The 15,907-nt window shown below is 47.7% G+C and overlaps 1 protein-coding gene across 1 annotated transcript; it reads right to left on the bottom strand.

The window, feature by feature from the left end:
* Window positions 1-632: 632 nt before the first annotated feature.
* On the bottom strand, window positions 633-10,940 carry DMTN (dematin actin binding protein). The gene is made up of 15 exons (XM_007950801.2): window positions 10,923-10,940; window positions 10,576-10,650; window positions 10,034-10,189; window positions 8,977-9,021; window positions 8,476-8,575; window positions 8,058-8,114; window positions 7,640-7,792; window positions 6,996-7,120; window positions 6,350-6,455; window positions 2,148-2,212; window positions 1,931-1,979; window positions 1,748-1,755; window positions 1,504-1,569; window positions 1,121-1,201; window positions 633-746 (listed from the first exon to the last, which is right to left on the bottom strand). The coding sequence occupies exons 1-15, from the start codon at window positions 10,938-10,940 to the stop codon at window positions 633-635; spliced, it is 1,218 nt and encodes a 405-aa protein (XP_007948992.1).
* Window positions 10,941-15,907: the final 4,967 nt, after the last annotated feature.

Genomic DNA, 15,907 nt, shown 5'->3' with positions numbered 1-15,907 from the left:
GTTGAGAACGGGAGAGCTAGAGGGAAGGCTGACTTCCCTGCTGGAGGTCAGCACTCTAGCCTGCTCCTTCTAGAGCCAAAGAAGCAGGAGTCTGTAAGTGCAGGGGAAGCTATCAAAGTGAGGCATGGCAGAGTGCTTGGGTGTACACAGGGTCCTGGAGTTCTCCTGCTTGGCTCCTTCCTGCCTCCCACCAGCTTCCACCAGGGCAATACCCACTCTGTTCACAAAAGCTGACAGTGTCACTGACTACTGAGCCCCTACTTTGATTTCTCCTCACCCTCTTCTGGTGACCCGTGTGTGGGGTGAGAGGCAGAGAGAGGGTACAAACATTAACCCTCTGTGTGCTAGAGTCCAGAGGAGCTGCCTATGCAGTGAGAACCAGGGATGACAGAACGATGGCTCATTATGGGGAAGAAAGTCCATGCTTTACAACCCCAGGACTGCAGAGGTCTTGGCCTCCCCATCTACCTGGGGAATAGAGCCAATCCCACCCCTGCCCCACTTACTACTCCCCCAAGAGATGACTGGTCCCAGCCCACCAGGCGAAGAGGATGCTTCGGGATCTCATGACCCCAGCTCCAGAGCCCTGAAGCGGGAGGGGGAGGGGATGGTCATGGAGAGGGAGGGGGCAATCAGAAGAGAGAGGCCTTTTTCTTGAGTTCATTCCGCTTCCACAGAGCCAGCTTGCCAAACTCTTCGGGAGACATGGAGAATACCCTTGAGAAGTCCTCGGCTGATAGATGTCTCTATTGGAGATATACAGAGGGATGTAATAGGCAGCTTAGGGAACAGAAAGGAGCTCTGGTGGTGCAGTACTTAAGGCATCTGAATGCTAACCAGAAGGCTGGTGGTTCAAACCCACCAGCTGCCCTGCAATCTATTTCCGTAAAGATTTACTACCCTAGAACTGGGGGTTGCTATGAGTAGGAATCTACTTGATGGCACTAAGTTTGGTTTCTTGGTTAGGTTGGGAATAGAGGAACAGTGGGGGACAGGGGGTTGGGCTGACTGGCTAAAGGGGTACTCAAACAAAGAGGCTCCCCATCTTCCCTCACCAGGCAGGGAACAATGCCCCACTGATAGCCTCATAACACCCATCCAGTGCCTTCTCCCTACATACCTCAAGCCGCATCCGATCCACACCTGGAGGCAACTTGGTCCGCCCCTTATTGGTCACTACGAGCATTTCATAGGGATAGATCTGGAGGTTAGGGGAGAGAAGCAATGTTACAGAGTTCTCTTGGCAGCGTCATCTCCTCAACTCTTCAACAAAGCCCCCTTGTCAGCCTGCAGGGAACATCTGGGGCTCATGCCATTTTGCCATACATCTTGCCCGGTTTCCCTGATGTCCCTCCCATCATGAACTCCAGGAGGGCCCTCAGCGCATTCAAGCTCCCTGGCTTCTCTCCCAGCACCCACCCATGAGAGAGATGGTTCTAGCCCTTATTCTCCCATCAGCTCGTTCCCTGCCCACCTCCCCTGGCTCTGCCCCCTGCCCCTCACCTTCTGCTCCAGCACACAGGGCAGGGAGTTCCCCCGGTCCATCCTCCCCCTCTGGCCCTCTCCGTTCTGGGGAGACCAAAGCCGCAGTGAGCCAGAGTGGGGCAGGGAGACCTTCCCAGCCTTACCCTGGGTGGCTTATGTCTTCACCAGGCAGCTCTGTGGCCCCATGCCCTCCCACCCCCACTTCCAGTGGCCTATCCCTGGCTTCTGGTGCTCCATGTGTTCCCCTCCAGAAGGCACTCACCTGCAGGCCTGCAGAAGAGAAGAGTCAATGTTCAGAGGCAGCTCCCAAGTCAGAAAGCCTCTAAACCTTCTCCCAACTCAGCCTCCCAGCCTTCCAGCCACATAACCCTGCCCACATCACAGACACAGATGGTACAGGGAACCTGTTTAAACCTCTTCCCAGCTCCCCTGGCATGCTTCTCACCTGAGCTTCCAGTCTCACTCTCCGATGGGCTGAAGTCTGTGGACTGTAGCTAGAAAGGACACGGAGGTATCAGAAGGAAGCTGGGAGGACCCCCTCACCTTTCCCTTTCATTTTGAGGGTCTCCTGCTTCCCCAGGATGCCCTAATGGCCCAGTCTCTCAGAGGCACCCACATGTACACTTCTCCCACAGTCTGTATGTCTGGCCCAGGGACCTTACCCGGCTCAGGGTGGTTCTGCCGTAGGCAGGGAGAGAAGATGACTTAGATGTTCCAGGGTGCAAAGCTAGAAGAGAGCAAGAGGCCCAGGTTCAGTCCCTTTGACAGTCATTCGTGAGGTGGTCAGGTAGTGGAGAGTGCGGTTGGGAGGAACCTGGTGGCTTCCAGCACCTACCCATTACCTTCAGCAAGTGACACAGTACTGGCACTTCTGACCTGTCTATAACACCTTTTCCTTCTCTCTAACAAGAAATGCAGCAAGTGCACATTTGGGCCAAATGCCTGAGTGTTACAGTCTATATTCAGCCAAAGCCAAATATCTCCATCATAGAACGAACCCGCTGGGATACATAAATAAATCTAAAATTTAATCAAAATGATTTTAAAGTATTGTAATTTACTGTTAACAATGTTATTCAGATTTTAAATGTTTGATATTATAATATAAACAAGAATTTCCTCAGCATTGTCAGCAGCTAGATCACACCTGCAGTCAATATGCTGTACATCCGCATCATTAGCTGTCACTTTCAATTTACACATTTAATAATATCACTAAACCTTTAAGCCCTGCAGATTACAATTTATGATGATTTATTTTCAGTAATGTGAAAGAACTTTGTACCTAACATTCTTAGCTTGGGCAGTTTCAAAGATCCCTTCGTCTCCAATTACTAGAAATTGTTAGAATTTTATAGCAACTGTTTTGACAGGCATTTTCATTGAAATGTTTAGCTTCCATAGGTTCAAAACATAGCGGACTATCTTCTTAAAGCCTTCTTATAAAATCTGTTGTTTGCAAGGTTGGTGAAGACAAGATATGTTTCCAGGACCTCATTTTTTTCCCTAACAATTCTTGTTTTTGCATAGAAAATTCTAAGCTTTCACAATCATCATTCATTACTGAAGCATTTCTCTCTTGTCATAATAAATATACATTTCCACTTCAACAGATGGATAGAATATCAACTTATAAAGCACATAAGATTTTCACTCAAATTACTTCTAGAATGCTTAGTAATGTTTGAAGATGATTATTCTAGTATTACCATTAAATCAGAATGACATAATTCTGAAATTATTAAGGTTGATTAGATAGGCTGATAACATGCAATCACATGATAATTAATCATGCCCAGGTTCAGAAATGTCAATAGTGATGCTGAAGTAGCTATTTGGCTATTTAACCTTATGAGCCAAAAGGAAGTTAAAGAGCTAATTTTGGTAGGAGATTAAAGCTGAATCCAATCTTTGGAGCATCCCTACAGCAACCTCATTCTTCAGGCCTTAACTATTCTACACTCTCTTAAAATGTCTTTTGGAACTATTCCCACCCATACTAAAATATAATCCTGGGAGCTTTCAGTGGCTATGTGGATATCCTAGCCACATGTTAACCTTACAGTTCCCTGAATCCCCCAATTCCAGTGGCCTTCGTCTCCACTCCACATCAGATAACCCTTTCAAACAGCCATACTCTAGATCTTGTTGTCACTGACAACTGCTTTATCCCTGAAATATTAAGGCCAGATATCCTACTTTGTGGCCTTTGTTTCACTCAGCCTCATTCCCGCTCCACCTGCTCATCAGTCTCAGGCAGACCTCCAGTTTCTCAGTCCCCAGGCCTTCCTCCCTTACATACTCAGCCTCAATCCTACGGTTGGCTACGTTAACCACTTTCACCTCCCCTCAGCAGCTCAGTCCCTCAGCACCTTTCTTACAAAATGCTAAGCCTGGATCAACCCATCTCCTTCTCTGCCCTAGCTGTTCAGAAAATCTACAGCCATAGCATCACTACAAATGGAAGGTGGTTTTGAATCTCGGTTAGAGCAAGTTGCCTTGAGCCACAGTCATTTTCTTTTCCCATCACAGTTACTCTGAACCTTTGCCAATCTCACCAAGCCTTCCTCTTACTTACAACAGACAACCCTAACTTCTGAGCTGGACTGCTCCCAGATCTAAGCAGGCTCACACCCACATCTGTGTCCCCTCCCTCAGAGAGTGAGAGTGCTTCCTCCTTTCAAGCCCAGACACCGAGTCCTGAGGCTCTGTGTCCTTTCTGAGCTCCCTCTAACCAACTCTCCAACTGGATCTTTAATGTGAGTATTCTCCAGAAAACAGTTAGGTGCTCTTCCCTTCTTTTCCCTTCCCTTTTCTCTCAGCACAATCTCATTTATTTTTCTCATTGTTTTACTACTACACATGAGCTGACCAAAACAAAACCAAACTTACTGCCATAGAGTCAATTCTGACTCACAGTGACCCTCCGCTGGGTTTCTGAGGCTATAAATCTTTACGGAAATAGATCACCCCATCTTCCTTCCATGGAGCAGCTGGTGGATTTGAACTGCTGACCTAGTTAGCAGCCAAATACATTATCCACTGCACCACCAGAAGTCCTTCATATAAGCTAAAGACCCTCTTTTAACCTCAATTCTTTCCCCAAGTTTCTGACTCAGCCAAATTCAGTACCCACCTATATGTCCTGTATTTGTTATTAAAAACTCACTGCCATCGGGTTGATTCCGACTCATAGCGACCCCTCCTGGGGTTTCTGAGGCTGTAAATCTTTACAGAAGTAGATTGCCAAATCTTCCTTTTCCAGAGTGGCTGGTAGGTTTGAACTGCCAACCTTCTGGTTAGCAGTCAAATGCCGTAGGCATTAAGCCACCAGAGATCCTCATATTTATTAGGCACTGTCAAGTTGGTTCTGACTCATAGCAGCCCTATGTACAACATATCCTGTATAGTGTGCTTCAAACCCCATATGTCCAAAACTAGTGTCTTCCTCATTCCCTGAAAACATGCCTCTTGGATTATCACAGGTCTAGGTTTGTCATCACCCAGTTACTCAAGACAGAAGACTTACTCCTCTCTCCCTCACTTCCCTCATCCAATTAACCACTGAGTCCTCCTGATTTTCTTTCTCAAACCCATTTCCTTTTCTGTGGACCTGTATATATCTCTAGCCCTTATCTAGAGTTCTAGGAAGTATGACAGATGGTTTCCAAAGACAGTATCTCCATCTGGCATGCCTTTTGCAATGAAACTTTGCTATTCCCTCATCATGAAGTAGAATCCATTTCCCCTCCCCTTGAATCTAGGCTGGACCCATGACTTGCTTTGACCAACAGAATGCAATAGAAGTAACACTGTGTGGCTTCTGGTGCTAGACTTTGAGAGCTCTTTCAGCTGCCATGTTTGAGGTCTTGATTGCTCCCTCTTGGGGCCCAATGTGCTCTGTCATACTCTATGGAAGCTCAGGCTGGCACACTGAGTTTCCAGGAGCCCAGCATTCAAAACCTGGCCCACCTCATCTCACTGGCCTCACTTCCCACCACTCCATGGTACACATTCTGGGCTAATTCCAGACGACTAGTGAGTCTCTAAGCTGATTAGTCTGTTCCCATTCTCTGCCTTTGCTCCCATATGCTCTCAATATTTGCAATACCCTTTTCCCCCATTTATTTGCCTGGTTCATTTTGTCTCATTCTTCAAGACTCAGTTTAGCTTCCCCTGACCCTCTGACCCCAGGCTTTTGACACTGTATCCTCAAACACCCACTGAAACCCTACCAGAACATGTGCTACATTGTAAGAAACCCCAGTTTCCACATCAGGTTTCCTCATTGACTGTAAACTACTTGAAAACAAAGACTATGGTATTTTTACTTTTTATGTCCCCATTGCTTAATACAGGGCCTAGAAGCATTTATGGATACTAATAGCAACTCCTCCTGGGGTTTCTGAGGCTGTAAATCTTTACAGAAGCTCTGGTAGCATAGTGGCTAAGACACTTGCCTGCTAACCAGATGGCTGGCAGTTCAAACCCACCAGTCACTCCTCGGAAGGAAGGTTGGGCAATCCTACTTCCGTAGTGATACTGCCTCGGAAACCCAAGGAGGGGTCGCTATGAGTCGGGTTTGACTCGACGGCACATAACAACAACAACAACAATCCATAAATTTGGCTAAACTGAATTTTCTAATTCTGCTTTATCTGATACTATCTTTTATTATTTAATGTTGTTACATGACTTAAATCATGATTTCCCTAAGGAGGGTACAAATGCTTTAAGCCAGAGACTACATCTTATATGTCTCTCATACCCATAGTAACACAGTGCTGGGCATATGAAAAATTCTACAGACTGGCCTCAGGGTCTGGCTAGATGATCCGAGCCCCCTCACAGGTATGGCACTCACAGGTGTGGAAGGGCGTTCGGTCGGGCAGTGAGCGGGTTTTCCTCCGGATAGGCAATGACTTTTCCATCTCTTCTTTCAAGATCATCTTTCCCAAGTTGGAAGTAACCTGGGGAAGGGGAAAGGAAGATGAGTCTAAGATTTAAATGCTCATTTAAATCTCCAAAATGTTCAGAGGTAGGGATACTGCAAGCAGGACACAGGCCCTTGCAAGCCATCTACTAGGGACAGAGTTTCTCAAGTGGCTTGCTCTTGTATGTCCAGAGCCAACGGAGCCTCTCATTCTTGTCTGATGCTTCACCACAGTGCATTTGGACACACTCACTCTCCTCCTCTTGAGATCAGTAAGCCACACTCCTTTTCCCTCTTCCCTCTTCTTCTTCTTCTGTTCAGCTTAGTAAAGCCTGGCACTAGTAGGACTACTCTTTTCTGTGCTTTAGACCCTAATATCAAATAGCTTTTTTCCCCCAAATGCAGCATAAAGTCCAGGTGTCCCTTAAAAAACAGCACACTGAAATCCTGAGAAAGAAGCAGGACTTCTCACATTTCTACCAAGGATATTTTTCTGGCATAAATCCATTTGGATTAGTTATAGAAGCAGAACTTTCCCCCACAAAGACAGGTTGGGCGGCAGGTAGCAAGATGCTACCTTACTGAGTTCCTCTTTCTGACGCTCCCTGAGAGCCTTCATCTCATCTCCAGAGTCATCATCTTCCTCCTCTTCCTCCTCTTCTGCCCCTTTCCGAGATGCCTTCCGCTTCCTCCATTCTGTCTCTAGGAAACACAAGCAAAAGTAGGCGTCATTCAGTCGCTCAACAAATATTTATCAAGTGCTGGCTTTGTATACAGGAGTAGGCTGGACTTAAAGAGGACACTATAGGTTATTTGGGGGGGGCGGGAAAGGAGGGGGATAATATTTCCTAGCCTTGCAGTGAAACTGGGTAGGTAACACACACATGACTTAAATTCATTAGGGACCAAAAGTTTGTCTCATTTATCTTTCTTTTTCCCAGAGCTCCCATCACAGAGCCTGGTACATAGCAGAAATTTGATAAATGTTTTCTGAGTAATCTAGATGAATGGAAAGTGAATGAATGACTAACATATAGAGCCACTTAAACCAAGGCCCATAGAAATGTAGGGAGGAAGAGCTCTTTGTGAACTGGCTGAGTTTCAAGAGGGTGATAAAAGTATATGAGGATGGGGGTGGGTTCACGGGTCTTCAAGGGGGAGGTTAGTGATGGAGTGTCCTGGGGCATCCCTTTTTCCCCACCTCCCCACAGTTTCTCCTACCCACAACGGCCAGCGATGGGGGACATGGCCAGTAGTCAGTTTCTATCTTGGCTGGCTGGTTGGGGTCAGGAGGCTGGGCTGCAGGGAACTTGGATGACTCAATGATGAGGTCCTCAATGAGGTGCTTGCTCTGAGGGCTGCCTCCCACAGATTCTGCAAGTGGAGGACAGAGTCAGCCCACATGCACCCCACCCCTAAGGCCAACTCTTCCTCCATCCTCAGCCCCCAACTCTCTCACTTCTCCCTCCACATCTCTGAGAAAGTGGGCATAAAAGCAACGCAGAAGAAAGAGAACAAGGCAACTATTGTGTATAGTTATTTTCCCATCACCCTCCCCACCAGCGCAGCAACCACAACCACAACCACAAGTCTCCCAGCATGTGGAAAGGGTGCTCTGGTAAGTTGAGGAAATCCTCACCTCTTTGCTTGTAAATGGGTGGCTTCTTGTAGATGTTGGAATCTGGGTGGGAGGTCTCTGTGGAGAGGGACCAAGAGGAGATGAGAAGGAAGGTACGTTGGTGGCAGAGGGGGTTGAGTGGGTGAAGAGAAGGGAGCTAAATGGAATGGGAGAAGATAGGAAATTCACTGGCTCCTGCCAAGAGCAAAGACAGAATCAGAGTTCCTGGAATACCCTTCAAGGGGTTGGGACTTTCTGCACTTTTCTGATTGGTTGGAGGGAAGAAGCAACTGGGGTCCTGAAATCATAGGGTCCCGCCAAGTCTGTGGTGAGTCTTACCCCAGAGAGCAGGGCACTGAGAATAAGGGGCTTAGGCTCTTGGAGGATACCCAGAGAATACCCAGAGAAAGTATGTACCTATGCTGACAGTAAAACCTACCAGGGTGATGGAAATGGGGCAGGCTGGTCCGGGGTGTCCCAGTAGTTCTGGGGGCTGAAGCCTGAGAGATGATTCCAGGGGACCGGCTCTCTGCCCATACCTGTGGAGCAGAAGTGTGGTTCATTGCAGTTCCCATGTCCCCAACCCTACCACCTCCGCAAACCATATATACACCACTTCACCTCACTCTACCAATCTCTGTCCTCCCACACTAGCACACTACATCACTCCAACTCTAGGGCAGAGGAAGTCTTGACCTGCTGATGGTGCTGGGCCCGGGGAGCAAAAGGATCAAATGAGGCTCTAGGTCAGGCAGACAGATGGATACAGAGCTGGCCAGTGGACAGGATGAGGTCCAACCAATACCTTGGCCAGAAAAGTCCTGTCTGTTGATTCTGTCATATCCCCTAGGCTATGCAGAGCTGTCTGGACTTACAGGGATTGGAGCTGGGGCCCCATCAGAGCAGGGCTGGGCAAATTTCAGGTATGGGGCAGACTCACCTCTGGGGATGGTGGGGGGGATGTGGATTTGGGTGACAGAGAGCGCTGTGAATGGAGAGGAGCTGATCAGATCACAAGGGTAGGATTACATTCTCATCCCTAGAACCCTAGAGTAGCCACTTCATCCCTCACCCAGCTTTACACCCTTTCCAGGCCAACTCCTGGGCTACCTCTTCTCTCATAGATCATTGCCAATTCTCCATGCTGGGTTTCCATTCTTCTTTGTAGTATTCTCCTGGACAAAGTTCTAAGTCATTCTTCTCTTTAAAGCATAAAGAAGCACACAGATCTTGGAGCAGTGTACCTGGTCCTTTGAGGGTCTACTGCAGAGTAGCTATTGCCTTGTGCTCACAGTCTAAGAACTAATGGAAGGGACAATACCAGCAAACATCCAAAGATGAATTACAGGCTCCTTGGCCAGTGATTTAAGTCACTCCACTGTCTGGCCCATCTCACTGCCCAGCCACGACTCTACTCCCTTTCTTGAATACCATTTACTAATTACACGTGGGCAATCTACTTCTGTAGTGACACTGCCTTGGAAACCCAAGGAGGGGTCGCTATGAGTTGGGTCCGACTCCACAGCACATAACAACAACAAGTACACATGCATTACCTCATGCATTGTGACCACCCTGTGAGGTGGATGAGCAGAGGTATCACCTTTATTTTATAAGAAGGGTAACTGAAACCACAAGGTCACACAGGTTACACAGCTAGGACTTCCAGCCTATGAGTTCAGTTTCCCTGGATTCTTTCCATAAATTTTGCTCTCTCTGCCTATTCTCACCCTTCCTCCCCATGCCATGCTCTTTATGCTTTTGCCATTTGAACACAGCCTCCCCTGCTCTGTTCTTTCAGAGCTACACTCTGACCATGAGCTATCTCAATGCATGCCACACAAACACTTGGTTGCTTGATTTACTAGCTGATTGATTACTATGTACAGTTCCCTTTCTTGTTTTGCTAAGTCTTGCCTCCAGGAAGTAAAACATGAGAGGAATTCTGTCCGCCATCTACCACCAGTGTGACTGGTGGAATCCTTCCCCCACCTCACCTCTCGGCTTCTGGGCAGTTCCACGTGTTCCAGGAGGGAATAGGTAAAGTGGGGCTCATAGATCATGAGGTCAGGACGCTCAATATCCAGGATGGCCTTGTCCTTGGGGATGGCAGCCAGGTCCTTGTAGCCCAGCACCTGGTTGTCCATCTTGGCCTGAAGGAAAATGGCACTAATGGAACAGATGTGCCAAAAGCTTCCCATAGAATCCTGGCTTCACAAGCCAAATTTATCATTTATTAAGAAGAAAATGAGCAGCCATTTTAGATGTCAATTCTTATAAATTAAAAATTCTGGTATTTTAAGGATTTAGACTGTCACCATAAAAAAAAAAAAAAAAAAAGTCCTTCACCCAGCAATTTGGGTAACAAAAAAGACCATACCAGTAGAAAGGAAATGTGAAGAACCTTCTCTGGATTTTTGGGTTCTCCTTCCCTTCCTGCACTGGTAGGATCATCAGCTGTAGGCTCAGAGTGAAGCTGCCCAGGAGTACCCTCCCTCCTCCCAGACTGAGGATTCTGGGGTCAGAGAGGGGGACTCACCACGATGCTGGAGGGAGAGCCGGGAACACTGGAGCCTCGGGAGGAGCTCACGCTCCCTGGGGAGGTAAGTGGTTGCTGGGGAGAGTGAGAAGGCGGGAGAGTGGGTATATGCGTGGGTGTGAGGGGTGCGGCGGGGGCAGAGGCTCTTCAGAAGCCTGAGAACGTGGGCTGGAGCTGGGGGCTGGGTGGTCTTCCCTAGGCCTCTGGGGATCCGGGGTGCTGCGCTGTGGGCAACCACCAGGTGGCACCCTCGATTCCCAAGCTGATACTTCCTGGGCATGCAAGCACCATCACCCCCTGCCCTAGGCACCCCACCTGCGCGGGGAGTGGGTGCAGCCCCCGCACACCTTCTGCAGCCGTTCCATGCAGCAGGGAGCTCGCTGGTCAGATCAGTTGCAGACCCCGGTGAGGGAGGGAGAGGACAAGGGTTCAGGCTCTGTCCTGCTCCTGGGCACTGCGCAGTCGGAACCAAGAAAGCAGAAAGGGCGTACTACCAAGCTGTGGCGTCCTCATCCCTCGGTGATTCTCCTCTGGCTGCAGACCGAGCGGAGGGTCTGGAAGGAGAAGGGGAGGGGACAAAGTGCCTGAGAGGGCTGTTGAGCTCCAGGTCTCAGAGAGCGGGGGCAGGGGCAGTCCCCGACGCTCCCAGAGACCTGCGGAAGGGAGCTCGGGCCTAACTGGGTTCAGGCTTTCCATTCGTTCAGCCAGGGAGAAAGTGTGTGTGTGTGTGTGTGTGTGTGTGTGTGTAGGAGGCGGGAAAGTGCAGGGGCTGCACTTGTTTTTGAGCCATTGTTCTCTGGCTCAGAAGGAAATGACGGCAGGGGACAGAAGCTTCCCGGGCAGCTTCCACAAACCCTGCTTTGTCACACCTGCCCTTCCCCAGTGGCTGGATACTTGTTTCTGACCCAAGGCCTCTCCCCTCCCTGGCTCTGTACTAGTTCCCTGTCCCTCAACCGCTGGTCCAAAAAGAACAAAACAAGACACTGATTCAGACTCATGGTGACCCTAGAGGACAGAATAGAACTGCCCTATAGGGTTTCCAGGGCTGCTCCTTTACCAGAGCCGAGTGTCTCATCTTTCTCCCGTGCAGCAGCTCATACTTTCCAACCTCCACCTTTTGGTTAGCAGCTGAATATTTTAACCACTATACCACCAGAGTTTTTCACCTCTACTCCTCCTCAATCTACTGTCCACTGGCCATCTCTCCCTGATAAGTAGCCCAAGAAGGTTTAGCACAGAGAGACTAAGTAATACCTAGGTGGGGTTGGGGAGGAGCAGCCAAAAGCAGCAGCAGCCTTGGTGTGAGGCAGTCAGGTCATGGGTTAAGGGCTGCAGCCTCTGCCCCAGTTTCAACCCATGACTAAGAAGCAAGAGGAGGACCCTGGAGGGAACCCACATCTCCTTCATCGCTATTGCCTGGACAGCAGTCAGTCTCATCTGCTGGCATATGATAAAACATCCTTTGAGGCCTAGGCCACATCCCAGCTTCCCCACAAAGTCTTCTCAGAATGTCCGTGCTGAGACCACCCTCTCTGAAGTGCTACTATACTGCAAGTCAATGCCAATGTAGTCATCCTGCCTGGCACTGCTCTTTTTGTTCCTAGGGAGTTGGATCTTTCCTGCTGCACTAGATTGTGAGTTCCTTGGGGTACAACCCTTGCCATCTCCTTCATCTGTAACACTCTTAGCAATCCTCCAACCTCCTTGTGGCCCCACCCCCACCCCATCCCCCACTGGACACATAATAATCATTCCGTGAACTCCTGGCTGATTGTTGAGTGTGGTGGTGGCAGCAGGACAATAAGGCAAAGAGAAAAAAGCTGACTGACAACTACAGAAGGAACAGGAAGAGGAGGCAGCAGAGTGTACTAGTTAAGAGCATGAACTTGGGACCAGAGTGCCTGGGCATGAGTACTGACTCTGCTATACATAAGCTGTGTGGTTTTGTGCAAGATACTTATCTTCTTTGTGCCTCATGTTTCTCAACTGTAAAATAGATAATACTAATACCTGTGTCAGGAGCTCTGGTAGCATAGTGGCTAAAAGCACTTGACTGCTAACCAGAAGGCTGGCGGTTCAAACCCACCAGCCACTCCTCGGAAGGAAGGTTGGGCAATCCTACTTCCGTAGTGATACTGCCTCGGAAATCCAAGGAGGGGTCGCTATGAGTCGGGGCCGACTCGAGGGCAAATAACAACAACAATACCTGTGTCACAGAGTTGCTATGAGCATTTCATGTTATTACAGTAAAGGACTTAAAACATTGTAAATTCTTTGAAAAGTGTTAATTATTATTTCTATCTTCCCAAGGGCAAAGGAGCTAAGAGGGCTTTTCTGTAGCCATTCCTTGCTACAGAAGGTCACAAAAAACTGAGGTCATTGGTCTTCCTAATCTTACCACCTGCTACATTGTATCAGACCATTTTTCTGCTGTCTCTCCACCACTACCCACTGCAGTCACCCACTCCTTGCACAGGCAGCCTTCGCTCCCACTTCCCTGCTTTTGCACATGCTGTTCACTCTTCTCTGCCTACTTCTCTGCCTCCCAGCTTCCACTCATCCTTCAAGATCCATCTTAAACTGCTCCTTCCTCTGAGTGGCCTCCCTTGCTACTCTAATTGTGATACGATGTGCCACTTTTATATAGCCTTTCTCAACATGGTCTTGTAACGCACAACAAATGTTGGGTGGGGTTATGCAAATAAGGTTCTTGTGTCCCACCAACAGGACTGGACAGCTTGCTAATAATGCAAATAAGGTGCATGGCACTCTTGTGGGAGTGTGACCATGGAAACAAGGTGTATGGAATAAGCCATCACAGAGGCAGAAAGGACCTCATTAGCACCAAAGAAGAAGAGCCAGGAGTGGAGTACATCCTTTGGACCCAGGGTCCCTGCACTGAGAACCACCTAGACCCAGGAGACAGAGAGCTATAATACCAAAGGTGGTGCAAAACAGAAGTGGTGCCGAGTGCAGCAAATAACCACCAGCAGCAGAACCAGGAGACTGGCAGGAGACAGCATACTGGGCTCCCCAGCCACAAAGTGAGAGAGCTGAATGGGCACTTATTGGTGGAGCTAAAGAGCTTTGTAACACTTACCCGAGCAGAGCAGAGGCTATTATGGCCCAAGAGACCTGAGGGGCCAAGGACCAGAGAGTAACTTGCTTTGGGGCATGGCTGAGAAGCTGACCTGACCAGAAAACCATATCTTGAGTCATTCTTGATCCTGACTTATAACTTGTTACTTCCCTAATAAACTCCATAAGTGTGAATATTTCCTGTGAGTTCTGTGAGGCCATTGCAATGAATTATCTAGCCCAGCAGAGAAGTAGAGAGTGCCATGGGAGATATGGCTAGTGTCAGAATTGGTAAAAAGGTTGGAGGGAGGAGATATGTCTGACCTCTTCCTATAGGAATCAGCTTTGAACTGATGCTAACGGTGATTATCTCTCCCCTCGTGAGGTTAGAAGAGGTCAGATGCCCCCACCATGCCATTTTTGCTCTAGTCCTCACTGATAAATCCTTCTCTGAATTCCACTGAGACTTAAAAAAGGGAACCATGTAACTTAACACTAGATTTCCCTAACTAGACTGACTGCTCACTTTGGGAGGGCAACAACAATAGCTATCATTTTCTGAATGCTCATATATGTAAGGTACTTGATGAGCACTTTACAAGATTATTTTTTTTTTCATCTCCACAACAACCCTATAAGGTAGGATAAGATAGACCCATTTTTTACAGATCAGGAAACTGAGGCTCAGGGAGGTTATTTTGTGCAGAGTTGTGGAGCTGAAAATGACTGGGTCTTCAGTTTTGGCATGATTCATAGTACCTAGTACTGCATCAGGTGTATAGTAGGGACAGACAGATTCTCAAGTCTATGACATTTCCAAGACAAGACTCTGACCATCAGAGTCACAGTTGGTATTTGGTGCTCATGGAAAGACTCCACTCCAGAGCTTCATCCTTCCCCTGCCTTTTTACCACTTATTTTGCAATGCTCATCTTGGAAGAAAGGTTGGGCAATCTACTTCCATAGTAATACTGCCTTAGAAACCCAAGGAGGGGTCCCTATGAGTCAGATCCGACTCCATGGCAGTGAGTTTGAATTTTTTTGGTTGCAATACTCATAGGGTCACTATGAGTGGGAATCGACTCCACGGCAGTGGGTTTTGGTTTTATAATGCGTTCAACTAGGCAACTGAGGATCCAGATAAATTCTAGTACATATTTGAAGAGCTAGTAGCTAGCTGCCTCTCACTCTTCATTTTTACTTTGTTAATAACCATTGTCAAACTAGATATACACTTGGCTTAGCCCTAGAGGGCAAATGTTTATTCATCCATCCACCTACCCACTCACCCATCCTGCATTGTTTTATCTATCCATTCAACTAATCATTTCTGAGCACTTATTCTGCAATGCACACAGAACAATGCTCTGTGATCGGCCCTGTAGAAAACAGAAAGACGAGTCTAGGGAACTGAGCACCTCTCTAAAAATAAGGCACATGCATATATATTTAAAAAACAACCAAACTCACTGCCATCGAGTTGATTCCAACTCATAGTAATCCCCATTGGGTTTCCAAGGCAGTAGGTTGCCCCCATCTTCCTTCCATGGAGTAGCTGGTGGGTTTGAACCACCAGCCTTCTAGTTAGCAGTCAAATGCCTTAGTCACTGAGCCACCAGAGCTCCTTCAAGTCACATGCATATAGATAACTCCAATGAGAAGTAGAAAAATACGTTGCAAGATAAGCTAGTATGAGAAGTGGCTATGAGAGGTCACAGGAGAGAGGGATTACTCCTGTGGAGTGTCAGAAAGGGAAAATTAAAAAAAAAAAAAAGGTTTCTTGAAAGGAAGAGGTATTAGAGATAGGTCTTGAAGGATGTCCAGTTTGAGGTCATGTAAAAATAGAAAAAGGTATTCCGTAAAGAGCAAGCAGTGTGTGTGTGTGTGTGTGTGTGTGTGAAGGTGGGAACATGGGAAAGCACTGGATCTGTCTGGAGAAGGGCAAATATGACCGAATTGAATAGCTCATGAGGTTGAGATACACTTGGGGTGGGAAATTGGGGCCAGATTGCAAAGGTATTGAACCCACAGTAGGGAATTTAGATTGTATTCTGTGAGGACTAGGGGGCCATGAAAGGATTAAAAACACTTTTTTAAGCAAAGATGTGAACAATCTGTGAAGTGCCCCAGAGAAGGGTAATTGGGCTGCAAGCTGGGAAGTGGATTGGATAAGAAGAGACAGTCTACTGAGAGACCAGTCAGGAAGCTGCAGCAAAAATTAAGGCAGAATATTGTAAAGGTCTAGACTTGGGCA

The sequence above is a fragment of the Orycteropus afer genome, unplaced genomic scaffold (genome assembly GCF_000298275.1).
Source record: "Orycteropus afer afer isolate SDZICR_OR568_19922 unplaced genomic scaffold, OryAfe1.0 scaffold00289, whole genome shotgun sequence".
Classification (NCBI taxonomy): domain Eukaryota; kingdom Metazoa; phylum Chordata; class Mammalia; order Tubulidentata; family Orycteropodidae; genus Orycteropus; species Orycteropus afer.
Note: the sequence above shows the minus strand (reverse complement) of the source record. Positions and strands in the feature narration are given on the sequence as shown.

Bases quoted from the DNA above. Each gene is read 5' to 3' on its own strand.
- DMTN (XM_007950801.2), bottom strand. The intron at 8,576-8,976 runs GTGAGTCTGCCC...TCTGCTCCACAG, and splicing joins CCCCCCCACCATCCCCAGAG to GTATGGGCAGAGAGCCGGTC. The intron at 7,793-8,057 runs GTGAGGATTTCC...CTCCACTTGCAG, and splicing joins ACCCATTTACAAGCAAAGAG to AATCTGTGGGAGGCAGCCCT.